The 21431-nt window shown below is 38.8% G+C and overlaps 1 protein-coding gene across 16 annotated transcripts in view; it reads left to right on the top strand.

The window, feature by feature from the left end:
* sei (potassium voltage-gated channel seizure) overlaps positions 1-20590 on the top strand; it is a 380532-nt gene extending 359942 nt beyond the window's left edge. For 13 of the 16 annotated variants that reach the window (XM_019055545.2, XM_019055548.2, XM_019055550.2 and 10 more), the window contains 10 exons: positions 1688-1786; positions 5715-5831; positions 9596-9793; positions 11237-11381; positions 12636-12735; positions 13563-13660; positions 14265-14418; positions 15924-15979; positions 18016-18166; positions 19903-20590. In XM_019055545.2, the coding sequence (XP_018911090.2) occupies positions 1688-1786; positions 5715-5831; positions 9596-9793; positions 11237-11381; positions 12636-12735; positions 13563-13660; positions 14265-14418; positions 15924-15979; positions 18016-18166; positions 19903-19965 (1181 nt within the window). In that variant the 3' untranslated portion in view covers positions 19966-20590. The remainder of the gene's footprint in view (positions 1-1687; positions 1787-5714; positions 5832-9595; positions 9794-11236; positions 11382-12635; positions 12736-13562; positions 13661-14264; positions 14419-15923; positions 15980-18015; positions 18167-19902) is intronic. The other 3 variants (XM_019055549.2, XM_019055552.2, XM_019055553.2) reach the window with 3 other exon arrangements.
* Positions 20591-21431: the final 841 nt, after the last annotated feature.

The raw sequence follows: 21431 nt of genomic DNA on the forward strand, positions 1-21431 counted from the left end.
CGGACTAGAATTCTTTATTAAAGGACTTGATAATTAAAAAATTCAGAAAATATTATCTCTATCGATTTTTTCTATGTCAAAGTAGGGTCTCTTTTCGTATGAAAGCGTCCGATGTTGATACGTTATTTTTATTGGAAAAAAATTCATTTTCTTCGGTAACGCTCGGTTTCCTGATATTTTCTCTTTGAATTTGGAAGCATGGTGCCCACAACCTATGATTTTAGACCTCACAGCTTTTATGACTAAGAAACAGTGCAATTTCTTTTGAGCATCGTTTCGAAACTCTTCCTCTGCGGTTGATAAACGTTACCGAACAGAGACTGTATATATTTTAGAGACCCTAGATTGCCAACTCACCCAAAGTGAAATAATTTCTTTCGGAAGTCAACAATTATTAGCCTAATGATGACTAATGACCTTAGAGTTTCGCAATTCTTTTAGCAATCCCAGCATGAAAAAATCACTGAAAAAAAATGGTAACGGCTACTATAAGTCTACTTGATTTCTTACACGGTGATACTACATGTATATATTGAAAATGACCAGAATTATAGTAGTATTCACCAGAACTCAGATGATTTTTTACTACAATATGGTAAATGCTACCATACAATTTGCTGTTAATTACCATACTCGGATCACCGTGTCAGAGTGTGGTAAAATCTAATTTTTTTTTTTTTTTTTTCAGTGATGTATCACAATCCCAAGTATACCCTAGCTGGTTTTGGCACTAGATGTAAGAGTGGTTGCACCAGTCAGAGGCACGGTTGAGTCTGCCGAAAGTGCGGTTGGATCAACCATATCTTTGGCTAGTACTAGCCATATACCTGGCGCCAAAATCAGCTAGGAGTACAGTTGGGACCGTGATACTTTCTTCTCAGTGAGCCTACTTTGCACGAAATCCTTTATGAAAAACTTCACCTGGGATTTATACAAGTCAATAAATAAAACTAATTAACAATTTTAAACATTTTCCGCGTACTCACCTGGACATCGGTTTTATCCATGGGATGCGTTTTGGAGCTATAAATCCATCTGCGGGCAGATTATTGAAATTGAGGGACAAAGCGATAGACAAAGAAGTCATAGTGAGTGTGGAACTATCTTATTGGTTGAAATGGGTGGTTCTTATAGACTAAGGGTCTCTTGTGGGCTGCCCACTCATAGTCTGTCTATCATTTACCTCCCACTGAGTGTGGCGCCTCAATACAACTCCGACGAAAAATCCGAGATTGTCCCCACAGAGTGTGGCCCCCACACAACAGCATTTTTTCATTTCGGACTTTGAAGAAATTCTCTTGTGTGGGGCCACACTCTGTGGGGACAATCTAGGATTTTTCGTCGGAGTTGTAGTGTGGCGCCACGCTCTGTGGGGCGAATCAGCGTAGCCCAATCACCTGCTTCAACCAATAGGATCGCTCCGTTTCCTCCTTGTCCTCTTTGTCTCGCTTTATCTAGAAATGTCAATAATCAGCTCGCATGCAAATTTTATTGGAGTTTTCGCTCATCGCAACCACCATTAAGCGAAAAATAGCGTTGACTTCCAAACTTAATTTTTACATAGCTTAGATTGCTAGTATGGGTCTTTAAAATATAACATCTCTGATACCGAAGATGAGCTTGTATGAATTGATCCGGGTTGAGAATTAAGATTTAATATCGTTGACGGATCGGGTGTGTTGAGCAGGCATGCTGAACCAGTTGAAACGTAGCCTGACTGATATACGATTGCATGGAATCTCCTCGAAACATAGTTGTACCGACGAGGAGGCCCCTAGCCACACGGGTAAGTCTATTCTAGCCTAGATTTAGTCTTATCTCTCTTCTCGACTTCTAACTCTCGCTTCATAGATCTCTCCGGGTGCATTCTTGGCCCCTAGCCCCTTGACTAGAATCTATAGTGTTGATTTCAACCATCTCCTCCTCCTGATTGGATGTCATTAAACGAAATGGACCTATCTGAATTAGTATTTTTCCAATACAAATGGTGGAAGTCGGAAAACGAGAGTCGCATTTTATTAAGAAAAGTCTCATTCATTACAACAGAAAAACTGGTTTACTAGTCAGTTTCTCGTTATGTTAGCATGCTTTTTTTCTACAAAGATTTGATTAATGGGTCACCGAATCGTGTTTTGATGCTTAATTCTTGTAGATTAGCTAAAAATAATAAGATCTGTCCAAACAGCAACTTTCTACGTTCTTTTTTCATCGAGATGTCCCCCTTCGGCACAGTGGTCTGGCAGCAAAAAACAAAAGTCGACAATAATGTACCTAAAAACGGTTTGCAAAGGGTGAGTCTATGATACGTGTGGAATCAAAATCGCGAAAAATCAAAACCTTGGATAATCCTGATTTCGAGATATCGCACTTTGAAATTTTCAAACTAAATGCAAGTTTTCTACTAATTTGGACCGGTTTTTTTATTTATTTGTCCATTGGATCGGTGTTGATCGGTTCACGTTTTTATTTTTCGTTCCATTCATGTCAATCGAATACATACCCTCTCGTCACATGCAGACAACTTATCATACTCTTTTTTTTAACTGAAACATTCGCCTTCAATTGCATCCGCAGCAATTGTTGTTCTTAATATGTTGTGCGTGCTGATTTTACCTCATTACATACTCGACTCTCTGAAGGCGTTTTATGTGAGCTATAGTAGTGCAATCCGTCGGAGAACGAACGAAGCAAGGATTGAGCGATTCATTCAATCTCGCTTCTGTGGTTCTCCAACAGGGTGCTCTACTATCGTACATTAAACGCCTTCAGAGAGTCAAGTATGTAATGCGCTGAAATCGGCACGCACAACATATTCGTAACAGCAATTGCTGTAGACGTAGGAGAAGGCGAATTGTTCAGTTAAAAAAAAAAGAGTATGATAGGTTGTCTGCATGTAACGAGAGGATATGTTTCGGTCGACATAAATCGAACGAAAAATAAAAACGTGAATCGATCAACACCGATTCAATGGATAAATAAATAAAAGAGCGGATCAAAATCAGTAGGAAACTTACATTTACTTTGAAAATTTCAAATTGTGATATCTCGAAATTAAGATCAGCCAAGATGTTAATTTTTCGTTATTTTGAACGGTAGTGTCACCTTTGGTTTCTTCTACCTCGGTTTTATCAGTCAGGGAGACACACATTAGCACAGCGGGCTGATTATTGAAATTGATAGACAAAGTGATAGACAAAGATGACATAGAGAGTGCGAAGCGATCCTACAGGTGGAAACGGGTGGCTCTTATAGACTGAAGGAGAAAATGATGGACTAAGTATCGGGTCTCTCGTGGGTTGCCGTTAGTTAGTCTATCACCCACGTCCTTTGTCCATTGCAACCACCCGCTTCCACCAATAGAATCCCTCCAAATACCTTTTGTCTTCTTTGTCTATAGCTTTGTCTATCAATTTCAATAATCGACCCGCTGGTTACTTAACGTGAAACTCGGATGAAACCAAGGGTGTCACTATTGCGGTGGATGACGTTATAAACCCGACTTTTCAAAGGGCGATATCTCGGTTAATAATGAAAGTACAAAGTTGCAGTTTGCACACAGATCTTATTATTTTTAGCTACTCTACAAGAATCAAGAGACAAAACACGGTGATTCTGTGATCAGCGCAACTGACCCATTACGCCTATCAAAATAGTATCTGTGACAACTAACATTTCTTGTCGTAATGGAAAGTGTTTGGTTGCATTAGTTGAAGCTCTGCAACGTAGAGACCAGCTTATGTTTTTGAAATCTCATGATGAGAGATCCTTGACGTTTAATGACTCCCAATTAAATCAGAACTTTTGAGCGCTTCGTTTTCCTGATTGCTATTGTCCATACTGTCGTCTTCAATGAGGGTCATTCATTATTCTGCATCAAATACACGGTCATTTTCTGTACAAATGCATGCATTACTTACCTAGAACTAATGGATTAGAAATTTTCGGATGCAGGTATTTTCTAAATTGTTTCTTAACACCATGAACGCACGAATATTTCATCAATAAGAGCAGCAATACATTTGATTTGATCAAAAAAATCCCAGATCAATCGCAATGTGTTTAGACAAAGCGAAATTTGTCTTGAGCGGTTCTGACAAATGTCAAAATGAGCACGCAATGTTTCAATTTTTCGGAAACAAGTATCAAAGTGACAAAACAGATATTATAAACCCTCGCGTTTCAGTTTGATTGAAACCGGTCGTTTCAATCGAAAGACTCAGTTCATGAACATGGCTATCGAACGAAGAAGCTCAAAAGTTATTCCCTGTTCTATCATGTTTGAAAACTAATAAACTATTGATTTAATCCCGTTACAAGTTTGGTAATCCCTTTTACTTATCACACCTCAAAATTAATTATCCATCAATAAATCGAAGTTGAGAGTCGTACGTCGCTCAATTTTTTTCCTACCAGAGAACTTCAATTTCTGGCCTCAAAAGAATGTGACATGACTAACATTTTGCGAAGATTGAATTTACCCTTTTCCAAAACGCTTGACCATCGATTATTCGCCTTTGAAAATCCCCTTTCAGGAAAAACGCGGAGACTTGATTGGATATACTTTCTATTTAAATTAGTTTATTCACTTTAAATGTTACAAAAACAGAGCCCGCCTTTTTCAGGCTACGAATAAAGAGAAATAAAAAGGAAAGGAAAGTTCACATGAAGCTTTTCATCAGATATAAATTGAATGCACTCTTTTAATCATGAGGGAATCGGTTTGATTGAACATCGTAATTTTGATCAATGAACGAACGTTGCCTCTGAGGGAAAATTGAGCGGCTGATATCTGTACAGACCTACCTACACCCAACGCTTCAAAATTGTATTTATTAATTTCTTTTCCCATGTATAGGGATCGTCCAGAGAATAAGTAGCCCCATTTTTTCCCCACGAAAATTCTTTGAGCGAGAAAACTTTGAGAAATTCAATAAATACTACTAAATTTCACATAATCTTCACTGTATAGTATACTGTGCCAAAAATCAAGTAGACTTACGGTAAAATTCACCAAACTTGCCGTAAAACACGGAAAAAAGAGCCCGAGATCGTTGGATGATATGGATATTTCCAATCAATTATGGTGGTATCCCAATACATTAGGTTACTAACCCAAATGTTGCGGTACAACACCAACTTGAGTTGTGATACTACCTTAATTAATTGCAGCTGCCCATATCATCCAACTAATTGGAGTATCACCACAACTTTAGAAGATAACCCCTCACTCTTTTTTTTCGTGAATTTACCGCACTGGATCCCTGGTAAAGCAAAATAAAGCTTTTCTTATAATTTTTGAGAAAATTAGAGTGACTTACCTACTCCCTGACCAACTGTCGAAAGTAGGAATCCAACGCTTCACAAACTGTGGCAAAGTCCCTAGAAATACTTCAAAGCCTCGCTTATACTTCCCTCTAACTACATATATTTTTGACTCTACGGCCCTTTATCCTGCATTAATTGTAAGTACGAGTATTTTCCTTCCAGTAAATCTATGAAAACTCCCATTATAACTCAAAGTTAAAGAGTATTTTTAAAAGTTTCGATACAAGTAGGCCTGTGCTACCGTTCGAAATTAGTGTTGAAGCGAAGCCTTAAAAACTGTCGAAAAACCACAGCATTTGAGGACGCTGATTTCGACGCCATTACTGTTGTCACCTTGTTTAGCGTATGCGTAATTTTTAGCCCAAAACCGACCTGGTACCCTTTTTCAGGACTAGAGTCTCTACTGAAGCTCTCTTCCAGTTCGAACAACGTTAGACATCGGCCTGATTCGACGAGTGTCGATACTTCGAAAGAGACCCAGCCACTTCTCGATCATCAAATTCCTAGTAAGTGATCACCGCATAAAAAAAGGAATAAATTACACAATAATAAAAATAAGAGACAAGCAAATAGCAACTGTATATCTCTCTCTGGATCGTGAAACTAATGAACCACAAAGCATTGTTGGAAATCAAACACTGTAAAACTTTTTGACGGAGAAAAAAACTTCGAATACAATATCCGAACTTCAGTGCATATGGAACGCTAAATTTTTCGGTCCAGATACTCGAAGTTTCCAGTTGTAGGGACCGAACTTCGATTCAGGTAACCGTAGTCTCGTGAAGAGTCAGAATTGAATCGGTTTCTGTTTATGACGGGCATAAGTCCAAAACTCGTGAGCCCTAGCGTTCTGCGTGATCAACAAACGCTAAGGCTCATGAGTTTTTGGACTTACGCCCGTCTAACAGAAACCGATTCCATTATAGTATGACTAAAACAAATTTCGGTTAAGTGAACTGAAGATCTGTTTCCTCGCCTGCAACCTTCATTTCTGTGGGCTGAAAGCTTTGCAGTTTCATTAAAACTGCTGCTTTTTTGTGTTATCTCATCAAAATTTCACGTAGAACACTATAGACCCTTTGAACAATCCCGGCTTCCGTTGAGAAGTGAGTTATGAGCGCTCCAAGTGCATACTGCCTAACTTAAATTACCTCCTGCCTAAATGTCACTATAAATGTGCAAAAAATCTTCTTAAAGATTTTTTATTACTCAGTGTTTAAGCTGCTACTAGTATTTGTAAAGATGACTTGTCTTGCAACAGCTCATCGTAGCGACTATTTTCGTTCCTAAATGTGTAAAATTTACTTCAGGCCTTATTTGAAGTCTAACACCGATATTTTGTCGGCTTATCTTAAAATTTAACTTTCAATCGCTGGCTGAATGCTTTATTTGTATAAACCGAGGTCGAAATTACTCGAGAACAGCTTTACATCTGCTTCTGAGCTGAATTCGAAGGATATGTGCTCAATAAATCGTCCCAGAGTCTGGTTGTAATCAAATTAAGAGTTTGATCTGTCACATAAACTCCCTAAAAAATGGGGCAAAATATGAATCCTATGCCCTACTAGTGAGTGAAAGCCCAAATGGTTAACTCAAAGGAAAAAGTTCTAAAGTTAGAACACGAGGAAATGAGATTTATTTATGGAAAAATATCGTAGTCAAAATTGATGGTGAGATTGCCGTGACGTCTCAGATTACCTGTTTTATTTTACTTTTTTAATGATAACTGATCACAGTTATTGAAAATAATTTGAGGGCATTAGCCTCGTCCACGCAAGAATATTTTCAGAAGTTTCCCGCAATAGTGGCCAGAATATATTTTTTAAAAATTAAAGATGGTATGGAAATTTTAAAACACCGCAATTGAGGTTCCATTTTTTATATCACCGCGAATAAAAAATTAATTCCCGTATCGCAAATTGGTCTTCCTGTCCTCTCGCAACGAACCGTAACGTGATCAAATATGAATTAAAAAATTAAACACTAAAAAGGGGCCCGAAACTGTATGTAACAAGGTGGAGAAACGGTGCTGGGTCCACACCATTTCGCGGGGAAACAAAGCCAAGAAATACCAAAAATTAAAATTAGAGTCAAAAATAAATTTTTAGAACTCTAATGCGCACCAGTATGAAACTGAGGGGGGGAGAGTGTTCAGCTCAGGCAGTTTGCAATGGAATGTTAAGTTGGAGTCACGCCGAGAGATCTTTACCGGCGTCTTTACCTTTTGGGTTCACTGCTGAGTGTGATCTTCTGATGAGGTCTAATAAGGCCCAAACCGGTAAAGATCTCTCGGCGTGACTCCAACTTAACATTCCTTTGCAAACTGCCTGAGCTGAACACTCTCCCCCCCCCCCCTTAGTTTCATACTGGTGCGCATTAGAGTTCTAAAAATTTATTTTTGACTCTAATTTTAATTTTTGGTATTTCTTGGCTTTGTTTCCCCGCGAAATGGTGTGGACCCAGCACCGTTTCTCCACCTTGTGATCAAATATACTTGTCCCTTGGAACGTTATGCATTTATTAGCGTCCCTTTTATGCTTAGCATCAAAGTATAACTGACAACATGTTCCAGTGAGATAATCGATAGTGTATAGTATAAAATGCTCCTTCCTGCTTCTCTACACTTCCATGCTTTGATCCAGATGAACCTGGGAACACCACCCTCTAGTGCCCTTTCAAGTTAACGAAATTAAAAGCTTTGGTGCGATCCTCCAAGCCCCAACCCTCCTTGCGTTTTTGAGTTTTTTTGCATGTGAAAATGACAAGACTAAACTTCTAATTGCATGAATTTATCATCCATTTTTATACCTAAAGCAAGCACCAGAAAACTCATAAGCCTGGGTTCAGTCAATGACAGTATCCTGACTTTCGTGACACAAGTCTGGACAGGAAAGCATATGTTGTGCATTGATGGGAAAAATACATGCTATCGTGTAATCGTACGGAATATAAAGTATGAGATGTCCTCATCAGTTCTCCACCGCAACCCTCTTAAATAGCCCCTTACGAAGACGTTTGAATACTCATTCGTAAAAACCGTCATCCATAACTGCTAGAAAAAATATAAATGATCAACGACTCTCTTGCTCATTCATTTAAAAGAATTTTTCCGGATATGTTTTGGGGACGTAGCCCATCTTTAGCGATAAACGCCGATGGATCCCAATCAATCACGTTTTTCGCTCACGATGGGCTACGTGCCCGAAAGCGTTCCGGTAAAATAAGTCTATTGCACAGAAGAGATACAGTCGAATAAATAGACTTTTTACGGGTAAAATCACACGAAAATCACGTAGGGAAAGTCAAAAAAGTCTGAAATTTATTCCTAAACGCGCAATCTGCGTAGTTTGTAACAATTTTCTTCAAGTTTCCCGCGTCTGCAGGAAGTTTTTCGCAGTCAGCGCCGACCAGATTTGTTAGGCAGAGGTTGAGAAAAATTAACCTGAGTAAAAAGACGATTTCACCAACTTTTTCTTTTGTCTGATTTCAACCGTTTTCAAGCGTTGCTTTACTTTTTCTTTATTTATTTTGCAAAGACAAAAGCTTTGAATCCATTGAAATCTTACGCAAGGTGAGTTCAAAATAGTTCGTGAGATTGTTTGTTTACCTAGGTGAGGTCTCTCTTCGGGCAAAGCAGACTGCCGGCCACCAAGAAAAACTGCCCGCATACGAGGTAAATTTGAAAAATTGTGTCACAAACTTCGCAAATTGCCCGCTAAAGGGGGGATTTCAGACTTTTTCAATGTGCTCAACGTGAATTGGACGTATTTCTGTCAAACGGAACCAAGCGCCAGATGTGGAGGAAGGTAGAGGGGGGCTTGGATTGGCGGCGGAACCAGGCGTCGGGCTCATTCCGTCCTATACTCGCAATGCTTTTCCATGGCGCTTAGTTCCGTTTGACAGAACGCGCTATCCGGCATTCTAAATTCCTCAAAAGGAACTCAAATTGGCGCTTAGTTCCGTTTGACAGAAATACGTCCAATTTTGAGCGAATTCACCCTTCGCATGTGTATTCAGTTGCCCGTATCTATTGCGTGCAACAGACACATTGTTTTAAAACCAATGTACTGCGTTGATGAAAAAAAAAATGAGAAATGCAATACGCAAATAAAACAAAATTAATGTGCAAGTGAACCGTTCGTCATCTATATTTTTTCGCTTTAATTTACTCTAAATCCAATCATGTACGATAAAATTAGAGGGAGAGTGAATGATACTCGAATAAGCGCTGGTGCGGCCATTAGCTGATTGGGTTTTTGTGGATTATCAGTTTCAGAGTCAGGGCTGCTGCATTCGGATATGGGCAGCTTCGATGGGCAGCCATTGTCGAGGGAGGATATTCTACCGCTGAACCCAGAGGACATGCCCAGCAAAAACAACGTCACCACTGCCTCATCCTTGTTCATGACCCCCCAGTCTCAAAGCTCTACACATTCCCTTCGCCAAGCACCACTCTCCTCATCTGCTGGTAAATCTTCCCTTCAAAATTAGAGCCTCTCAATAAAGGTATTGTCAGAGATAAACGAAGCCGCGTTAGCAGAAAGTAACCAAGCCGCATCAGCCATTCCCAAGTTTAATTGGGCAATTTAGTTTTTTACATGAAAACGGTCGTGCGGATTTTTTTGAAAATTTCGATGAATCGTTATATGTATGAATACCGTATTAGAATACAGAAAACCCGAAAGATTACCGTAAATAAGAAGATATGAATACCGTATTCTTTATTGTTGGAAGGTTCTACCCAAAATGGTTTACTTCACCCATTTGTTTCTCTGTATAAGCGCGCATCCTGAGAGACTTAAACGCGGGTGAAAGAATGTAAAGCATCCGCGTGTTACTTGTCATGCAATGAGCCTCTTCAGTAATTACTAATTCTTGGATTTTTGAAAAGGAGGAGACAATGCTAGTAGTTAAATGGAATATTCCCCGATTTTTTAAACAATATTAATCTGCGAAAAACGAGTTTGAAGTTGCGTATTTTGAACTCCTATTTAAACGCGCTACGCCGGGTATTCCAAGTGGCGGCCGCGCATATCGGTCCAACTTTAGCCACACTTTTGACCTCGCGTTCCCTCCGGCACGATCTATGGGCTTTGCGCGTGCATTAATAACGGGAGGAGTGAACACTAACTCATCGGAATCTTGTAATTTTCATCAACATCATTGTTAGGTACGTCGAGGGCAAACAGTCAAATCAGGCATTTTTTCAAATGCCTAGGCAAATAGTCAAATATTCTTACTTAGATTTAACTTATGATTTTTTACCCTAATTTTAAAGAAAATAATTCGTTGCTCCTGTAAGAAAGAATTCTCTTCAAAAATATGCAGCATACAAAAGTATTTTAAGCGATTTTAAGATCCTAATGCACATTTTTCATGAAATTTTCACCACGTCATAAAAAATAGAATTTTTAAAATTGTAACATTTAAATGTACCAAAAACATGTAAAAAGGAAGGACAAGGAGAGCTCGTGGATTTGAAGCGTTATTCTTCCCAAAATATTGAAAACCCGTGAACTCCTCGGCATAATTTTACAAAATTCCGTAAACTGTCAAAATTTGACTACCGACCTAGGCATTTGATAAAATGCCTGATTTGACTAATTGTCTTCGGCAGGGTTATCATTAACGTCAAAATAGTCATGATATCCGTAAAAATTGGAAGATTCCGGTGAGTTCATGTTTACTTCCTTCGTTATCAGTACGCGTGCACATACTGTGGATCACGCCAGATGGAACGCGAGGTCAAAAGTGTGCCTGAAGCCGGACCCATTTGCGCGGCTGCCATCTTGGATGACCCGACGTCGCGCCTTTAAATGGGAGCTCGAAATACGCAACTTGGAACTCGTTTTTCGTTGGCCTATTTGTAGAGTAGGTCTTTGTAAATTGTTCTAAGTTGTGAGGTATTCAGTTGCAGGATGCCAATCTGTGATATCCGCCGCTTTCGTGCCCTCGACTAGCGGCCTCCCAACGTGCGCAAGCTGCGGTGCTCGACAACCCCCCGCCCCCGCCCCCACCCCCGCCGATGTTAATCTCAAGATCGACAAACTCACCAGGTAAGCCCACAGCTCTTCAAACAATCCTTAAATAGGGCTATACGAAAAAGCCTGACAAGAAATCGGTTTGGTTGCCTCAAGGAACTAAAACAACTCCACGGCAGAGCGTGAAGTGCATTTCAAATGTGGAGGCAGTCGTTTAACTGAGTTAAATAATGGAAAGTACCAACAAGAGCTAGGTTAGGCTCGGTCAAGCAACTAAACCAACTCTACGGTGAGACGTGGAGTATCTTCAAAGATGAAGGCGCGTCAAGCTGGAATAGCGCCCAGAGTTAGGAATCGGAAGTAATCAAGTTTTGAGCAAACAGATAGTATGATACCGTGCTAAGGAAAAACGCCGTATGAGCACTTGGACGTTGCCACAGATCTGTCGATAAAAAACGCATTTATTTCTGAGAGAAGTTTCGGATGTTTTCTCGTGAAATTTTTTAACTTTTCAGACCGAATTGTGAATACATTCCCGTGAGAAGTATTCTTAATAATAATGAAAATTTGCTTTTATCAACAGAAATTTGGCAAGGTCAGAGTTTTGAAGAGACAATGCGATCAATTTGCCTCTCGATGGTGAAAGTACCAGGCCATCTCTCTCGGTTTTCGATGTTGCAAATTTCCTGTCAAGTTTATTTTCCTAGGAGAGATCTGATCATCTGTTTAAAGTAAATTTTGTTTGATTTTTTTTCGTTCTTTCAACCATGTTTCCTAAAAATTCCAGGCGAGAACATCGAGTAGAGTTTCCTTGAAAAAATAAAATATGAATGGAAACTTTCAAGCACCGCAATCAAGATCCATGGTTTCATAGTTTTACCGTCGACTTGCTTTTTCTCATGGATTAAGTTTCACTCTTCAGCCATTCTAAAACCATTAAACTGACTATCGTCTCCCCTTTCGACATAATATTGCTCTTTTTTATGCGTAGAGAAGAATTGATAAGTGAAAACCACTCACCAAATTAGCATGTTTCAGCCAAATTAGATAGAATTAGATGCCCTCTCTGCTACATTCGAGAAAAATAACGTGCGAATGAATCGATTTAAAAAAATTATTTAAAGATGTTCTTCTTCACGTTACCCATTTGTGATTGCCTGTATCGTAGAGAAAGTGTTGTGGTTACTGGCTTCACAACGTTTTGTTAGAAGTAGGTGAGATGCGCTTAATCCATCAAAAGCGCTGTCTCTAAAATTCAAAATCATGAATACCTAGACGATTCTCAAAGATGACAACTAATTTGTATTCATGATCTTTTCTCTTTTTCAGTAAACTGGAAAGTTTGGAACAAACTATGGCTCGTGATATAAGACTGATTTTAAGTTTGCTGCGGCAGCAAAATACCCATTCCTCCACGGAATTTAGAGAGGTAAACGGAAAGCCTTGTATTTTGTCTTAGAACTACAACCACCAGTTTATTTGCTTTAAACTGTCTTTCGATTGAATCTCTCAGTTCACAAAAGACCGAACTTGGGGTTTTTACGAAGTTCATTTGTCTGCATAGAACCACACTCATTTTCTGACTGTTACACAGTTTTTATCATTTCTTGAAAAAAATCACTTTTCCAAGACGGTTCGTTTTCGAACCGAGAGATTAAATAATAATTCTCACGAAAAACACAATGCACTCAATATTCAATGTAATGTTAAACAGAGAAATTTTAAACGAGTCCACCGTGTATTTTCCGTAAAATTTTAGTGGAGAAACGAGTTCGGGAATGCTTTGTATCAAACCCTGTCTAGTTCATCGTCGCTCCGACGAAAGAACACAACTCCATTGTCACACAAAAATTATAGTTTTACTAAGAAACTGCCGGATGCTATTGCTGAACCGAATGTTTTTCGAATTTTTCTACGATTTGATACGAAAATCAGCAGAATTTAGGACAGAAATCGGACAGTCATATTCTTGTAAAAAATTGAACTTTTTGAGTCAGTTTTGCAACCTTGGAATGGAGTTACGTTCCTAGAGTGATCGATTATTGATATTTCCTCATTACAATCTGTGGTATAGAATCGATTATTAAGATGTTTGTTGCGGACACTCTGTTTATCGATACGTATTCATTGGTTTAATGGCAGATCAATCGATATATCGCAAAGCACGCCACGCCACTGTATTTTATCTACTACTTTCGGTCATTAACTGTCTGTTAATGCCTCAGTAGTGAAGGGAAATTCTTATTTTTGTTTCAGCAGTCTTGGTCCGAGGCGAAACCTAGAACAACAAGCGTGAGACGAAGCTTAAGTGTTCCTCAAAATGAATCTCATTTCTTCTCCACGGAGCCCAGCAGGTTTGTAATCGGTAGCCACTCTCTTGGGAACACAATACATAGTTTTATCAAGTCCCTTGGCCACAAACGACATTTTGCAATTAAGAACTTCAAACTCTGGCTTATTTTAGAAACATCATGTGTGCCATTTGTTTCGCCTATGCAGATAGATGCTTCTAAAAGGACTGCATTTTGCAATTTTGGAACCACACTTTCTGGCTCCTCTGAAGACCAGAAAAAAAGTAGAAATAAAATCAAGTGGACTTTGAAAAAAAAGTTCTTGAGGTGTTATTTTGACTTAAAGCGTCGTTTTTTGTCGGCAAAATTTGGTTATTTTTTAGTTAAATCGTGCGGATTTAACTGAACGTCAGTTAAATACACACGGATTTAACTTAAACAAAAAAAAAAAACTGTCGACAAGAAACGACACATAAGGTCAAAATAATATCTAAAAAAATGTCTTCAGTTAAATTATTTGAAAGTTTTGTTAAAAAAAATTTATGAGAGCTCTTTTTGTATTTTATGATTTTCTAAACCTTTTTTGACAGCGAATGCTAATAGGATAACGCATCATTCCAACATTTAATTTAATTCTCGAACTTTTTTTTTTGGAATTATTTTTCAGGAGTTCGCAAACGGGAGACCCGAGTGGAGAGGCAAGCGCAAGTGCCAGTGACCCTATCCACGACCCATGGACATTCCTAACCCCTCATGACTATCAGTCTCCGCTCACCAAAATTCCCAGGAGGAGTCTCTCGCAGCCCGTCAATCTTTCCCAGGTAAAAATGCATTTTTAACGAAATTCTCTATCTCAAAAGATTAAACAAAGTGCAAACTTAATGTGCTTTGCCAGGAAATTTTTATTCCCTTCTTTACCCGTCATTTTCTTTCCTCGTCCTTTCCCCTCCCCCTCCCTCCTCATCGACGCATCCATTCGCAGCTTTCATTGGGTTATCCTAGATCCATAAATGGCGGACATAAAAATAAAATTTGGAATGAAAAGGACTGAAAATGTGATTTTATTTCCTTGTTTTACCGCGAATTTCACTGAAATCGCTCAATTATTGGTGTTTGTTACCCCGTTTAGAAACCAATGTTGTTTGGTGCCTTTGAATGAACAACTATCAACAAAGATTGGACCCTTAGACCGGTACCAAATGAGGCACCACACCACACGTTCTCTTATCGTAATTGTATGCAGAATACGATGGAATACGGTTGGAACATCCCAAATTCAATTCATATGAGAAGAAGTAGCGTTTTTTTGCGTGGGCCATTTCACATTTTTCGCTCACCAAACCCGAAGTCTACTCTAGTCAAATTGAACACTAAGCTAATTTCGGTGAACTTTTTGACGAAAGAATTTTCCTGTGTGCTAATTTTCTTTAGACAAGTCTAGGAGTGCTTTGTTTCATGAGAGGAAGGAAATCGACGGTGTAAGTCGGCAATCACATAACTCGGTTTGCGACGTCGCAGACTTCCTGTCATACTTTATTTTTTAAAAAAACTACTCAACGGCAATTTTTTAAAACTACAGTGATTTCTCTTCTCTGTGTGGAGAAAATTCTGCAAAAACTTCAAGGAATGATGCCAATATGTTCTCCTTTAAAATAATAACACAGAGGCGGAGATTTTCAGACACCGCAAACGAGTTATGCAATTGCCGACTAACACCGTCAAAATGTGTTTTAACCCATGCTCTAGTTTTCGCCTCGCGTCTAAGTTTTTTTTAATGGTCGGTTGGACTGTATAATATAATTTATATTGATAATGGTTTTTAAGCGAGCGGGAATTTCGATTTGCTATTTGCCATTTAAATATATCGATTAATATCGTTCGCTTAAAGTTGCCCTCGAAATCTACCGGGGAGTACAAATATTCAGCTACTCGAAAAACGTATAGTTACCCCGCTGAACGCACTAACTAAAGCAGTAAATGATTTGTGCTTTTGTTGGTAAATGACATCCGAAAGGCATCCTCTTGAAATTCGCCTTCAATTTGAGTGTAAGGGCAACAAACTTACCGGAGCGTGCGAATAGTCACCTATCCGAAAACCACATATTCATCCCGCTCAGTAATCTTGTGGAAACAAATCGGCCGATTTTGACCACCAATAAATCGCCTTCAAATTCGCTGAATAGGCAGCAAACCTACCGGTAAATGCCATCTCCGAATGAGATCTGGAATATTTATGCCTATAATAAATTTGAGGCTCCTCTGGAAACGGACGTGTTCCCGTGTAGTTAGCAAATGCTCATGTGCTGTCATTTTCTGTTGTCTACAGGGTCAAACGGACTGGTTGCAAGGTGAAGCATCAACGAGTCAGTTTCCACCATCCAGGTATAAATAAGCATCCCACTTTTACGAAGCCCATTCTAACTGGATATAAGTTTGAAAATTGTATTTAACATTAATTTAAGAATTGTATTTAACATCAATTTAAGATTAATCCTAGTTCAGAGCATTGATGCATTTAAATAGTTACGGGCGTAAAAATATAAGCCTTGCTAGTCACGTATTAATGTTTAAATAAAAATGGGGAGAAAAATACATGGAGGTGAGAACTGGAGAAAGTAACTCTTAGCTCTGGCGTCTGCGTCAGTGCATAAGACTTACTAACCTGTGCTTTCGCATCGTTCTTCATGCAAGGAGTAAACCGGTCTTAAACGTTCCATTGAATTCAAAATAAATTAATAAATATTATATTAATAAATGAAATGAAATTGAGGTTAAAAAAACTCTATTTTTCCAAGTTAAATCCAATAATACAAAGTTTAGACTCTACCAGAATGTAAAAGTCCCATGACTGTCCATCAAATTCCCATTAAATATCCCTGATTTCCGTGTACGGGTTCGCCAACACTTCCCTTCCCTAACTTATTGTCGTCCCACCGACGCACAGAGGATCGAGTCGATCAGAGGGGTTGGACATAAAATTTTTGACTAAAACTGCAAATTTTCCTGTCTATCCCGTCTAACTTTAAATTCCAAGGGATGCACTCGGGAGAAAATTTCACGAGGATACCAATGGAACCACTTTTCGAACCTCAAAATGGACCACTAGACAAGGTACGAATTTAAGCAATCTGATACATGTTTCTTAATCATAATTTCACGTAAAACACGATTCACACAACGAAAATTACTGAAACCAACTCCTAACGAAGATATTAATGTTTTTATTTCACATTGGTTACGAGGAATTTGAACTGCCCGCTCACAAGAAACTCAAAGCTCTACGTGAGTCAAATCGCGCACTTCAACGGTTTCAGCAAGCTTCTCAATCGAGCAATGCTCATTTCTCACCATATGTTGTTCAAACTATTAGCAATTTGCTGTAGCTGAGCCAAAGTGTCAAGATTAAGGTTGCCAAATTTTTATATTGCTGAGACTGTCATGATAACGTTTAGCGCGCGATGTGAATCACGTAGAGCATTGAGTTTTCATGAGCGGGTGGTTTGAATTCACGCATCAAGAATCATTAAATATCTTCGCAATGAGTTAATGGCGGTAATTTTTGTTGCGCGCATCGTGTTTTACGTGAAATTTCAGTTACGATGCATGTATCAGAATGCTGAAATTCGTACCTTGTCTAGTGGTCCATTGTGTACAAACGGAGTTATAAACTCTTAGTATTTCCAAATTTTGTCCGACCTCTCCTATGGACTCGATCCAGTGTGCGAGGGCATAACTTTATTTCTACGAGGACCCCGAAAAGCACTGAGTTATACAGAGCACAGGGCTCCCTTGGAAATTGAGATACGCCCTTACGGCAGTGGGAAGACGCGATTTATATGAAGAATAAAAAACTATCTCCGTGATTAACATGGTCACAGCATCAGGTGGAGCGTTATTGCTTCAATACTTAGAATTAATATTGCTCTCATCACGGTCAAGATTCCCGTACTTTTTCGTCAGATCTTTTTTGCTCGAAATAAAAGCGCGGATTCACCCACGGAAGATTTTTTCCAGTCAAGCGGCCAATTCACCCGTTGTCCATAATTCGGTTCTCGAATTTACATATCAATGGTGAAACTGCCAGACCACGTGTCTCGCTTTTCGACACTGCAGACTTCCTGTCTACCTTTCTTTTTTAATTGGAAAACTACTCAGCGTCAATGCTTTAAAACTTCCGTGATTTTTCTTCTTCGTGCGAAGAAAACTCTATAAAAATTTCATTGAATGATATTGCTTTGTTCTTTTTTAAAAATAATAAAATGAGAGCGGAGATTTTGAAATACCACAAATGAGATACGTAGTCTGGTAGTTACACCGTCGATACCCACAATTTTCTGCGCTTGATTGCACTATTACACGCTGTTATGAGGTAAAAAACTGTTCCTTAATTTCGGTTTGATTTTTTTTTTTTTTTGCAGTGACTGGCTATTCGAGCCTCTGGGACTTGGATATAAAAGGAGGCAGCTCTTAGCGGCAAGAAACACTGTCAGTGAAGACATGATGGAGTTTCAAGTTCCACCCCAAACTGGCAGACTAAATTCTGAAATGGTCTTAGAAATGCTAGAAATGGTAAGTATGCGTTATTTCCCTTTATTTTACTTTGACTATGGCTTCATTGGATCCGTTGCACACAAGAGATCAAGTTAAGTTAAAGTATGCATTAGAGGTACAATCGTGCAAAAGTCCATTCCTTAACACACAACTTGCGTAGTCGGCTGTTTTCAGATTCGTGTCCGAGGGCCTTTTTATCCCAGCCGTAGCCGCATCTGAATAATATGATGATTACAAAGTATTTGTCTTAGAATCCACCGCGTGCCATTCTTTGACTCTCGATGAAAATCTTATTGGCTGTTTAGTCACCTGCGGGCTGATTATTGAAATTGATCGACAAAGCTATAGACAAAGGAGACAAAAGAGGTACGGAGAGATCTTATTGGTGGAAGCGGGTGGTTGCAATGGACAAAGGAGATAGGTAATAGACTAACTAACGGCAACTCACGAGAAACCCGACAGTTAGTCTATCATTTTCTCCCTTTGTCGATAGGAACCACCCATTTCAACCAATAGGATCACTCCATACTCCCTATGTTTTCTTTGTCTATAGCTTTGTCCATCAATTTCAATAATCAGTCCGCCGGTTAGCGATCCGTTAACAGGTGTAATGGACCACTAGACAAGGTACGGATTTCAGCATTCTGATACATGTTTCTTAACCAAAATTTCACGTAAAACACGATGCGCACACTGAAAATTACCGATATCAACTCTTTACGAAGATACTTAATGATTCTTGATGCGTAAATTTAAACCACCCGCTCATGAAAACTCAATGCTCTACTTGATTAACATCGCGCGCTAAACGTTATCATGACAGTATCTGCGATTTAAAAATCTGGCAACCTCAATTTTGACGCTTTGGCTCAGTTATAGCAAATTGCCGATAGTGTGAACAACACATGGTGGGAAATGAACATTGCTCGATTGAGGAGCTTTCTGAAACCGTCGTAGTGCACGATTTGACTCACGTAGAGCTTTGAGTTTCTTGTGAGCGGGCAGCTCAATTCCTCGTAACCAATGTGAAATAAAATCGTTAATATCTTCGTTAGGAGCTAGTTTCCGTAATATTTGTTGCGCTAATCGAGTTCTACGCGAAATTCTGGGTAAGGAACATGTATCAGATTGCTTAAATTCGTACCTTGTCTATAGTGGTCCATTCTCGCACGAGTTGGCAACTCTGCGTTACGGCCATTTAACACACGTAAAACACGCGATGTTCATCGAAGGAGGCTGTCCCGTCTGAGATCGATTGTTCATAAAGATTTAAATTGTGGAAATCCAGGGCTATAGACTTACAGGAATTGCTTTTGTTCGTTTGGTATGGCAAGCTTATTGTAAGACAAATAAACCAATACATGGATCGCTCATCAACAAAGTAAATCCATGGAGCTAAAGTTTCAGACATCAGAGTAATTTACTCGGCGATTATCGAATTAGATCATTGGATTTCAATCTGACACAGTGCAATGGGCCGAAACAAGATAAATCGAAACGCCTTCAATTCTTAGAGTATGCCTCATGGCGGCCACTACCCAATAAAGCCTCACCCTCATGCCCATTACTCCGTATGCCTCAAACTCATCATGAAACTCTGATGTGTATGGCTCTTACCAACGGAATTAGCCGTGCTTGCAAATAGGTCTTATTTACATGTGTTAGAATGCTGATTCTTTTCTTTGACAATTCGCGTCAATTTTTCATAGTTTCTAGTTTATTAACACGAACCCTCTCTATTATTTTCTGTGCAGGAGCCGATGGCCGGAGAATCCACTCCTCGAGCAGAAAGCCCGAAGACCTCAAAAGCATCATAATTTTTACGTTTCTTTGTTTACATTATGTATTATTTACCTTTTTTACCCATTAATTAGCAAATTATATTTGTAAATTATTAAATCAAATATCACATAAAAGTAGCCTTATCCGATATACCAACCAGGTTAATATCCAAAGCCTTTTTTGCCAATTAGAAATGGATTGCCCATTCAACTCGCTTCGTACCCTTTTTTATTGTAAAGGACACTGGAATCTTTTTTACATAAGTTATTTTGTAAATTGTACAAAATGTATGATACGTAATTTCACTTACCCTCTAATTGGCAACTCGATTCAGAGCTTCATTTTCACGTTTCCCCCGACGGAACAAGTCTGCAGACAATTTTAGCGCACCTAGTGGACATTTTGTTACAATTTTTACTTTATTGCGTAATTATTAATTTGTTTTTATGGTTATTTTTCTAAGAAATTTATTTGCAATAATTATTTAGCCACCTGAATTCCGTTCTAGGAGTTTTGAGGCTTAGTTAGACAGAAAATGAGGAGAAATCCCTGGCTTTCTGCAGAAACAAACGGAAAAGCTGCGGCGGCCTTCAATTTAGTTTCAATAATGATCAATCTTTTTATTAAATAAATACCTACTGTGATTTTGTTTGCAAAGGATTTTTTTTGTTATTGTATAGATACCTTTTAAAAATTATTTGTCTTCTGTGGCACTTACTGAATGAACACAAAAGTGAGCCCCTGAGATATTTAGTGATGAAAATACCCATCTGGATTCGGATTTTCAATCCTATGCATTTCAAAATTCAATCAAGCAACCCATTCCCTCAAACTTAAAACAATTCCCAAAATCAACGCTAGGGGGTAGAAGATCTCGAAATTCGGATACAAACCCAACAAAAGTGACCATTTTGGTACAATTTTGGCCTTACAATCCGATAAGGTGTAAGGTTCGAAACGTCTTTGATTGGAGGAAGGTCGGACGGATGACATATTATGTGTATTTTTGCAACAAACATCTTAAGCGTATAGGTATGCATCAAGGGCTACACTTTTGGATGATTTTGAAATATTTTTGCTTCTTCTGCCTATCTAACTGATCGCAACGGCCTAATGAAAAACTTGTGCCGAGTATTTTTACCTAAAATGGCTTCAGCTTGAATATTCATTTTTCTAAACTCCAGCCCTTTAACCTAAACTATTAATAATTCGACAAAAAATTAGCGGAGAAACGGAAGTAACTCCCTGAAAATGTCGAATCAGACGTGATTAAAAACCTATTCCTCAATGTAATTTCCCAACGTGTTATATTTAAATTATCTGTAATGGTTGCATTTTAAAAATACCAGTCGCACTGATGAAGGTTGTCTTACCATCATTATTTATTGAAAACCTTTCGAGATCGCAGCTTAAAAAGAGGTGTTTCTTTAGAAACAAAACGTACTGATTTACACGAGCGATTGTCCGTGCGAAGAGGGGCCTCTATCTATAAAAACTCAAA

Source organism: Bemisia tabaci, chromosome 5, assembly GCF_918797505.1.
Source record: "Bemisia tabaci chromosome 5, PGI_BMITA_v3".
NCBI classification, from domain to species: domain Eukaryota; kingdom Metazoa; phylum Arthropoda; class Insecta; order Hemiptera; family Aleyrodidae; genus Bemisia; species Bemisia tabaci.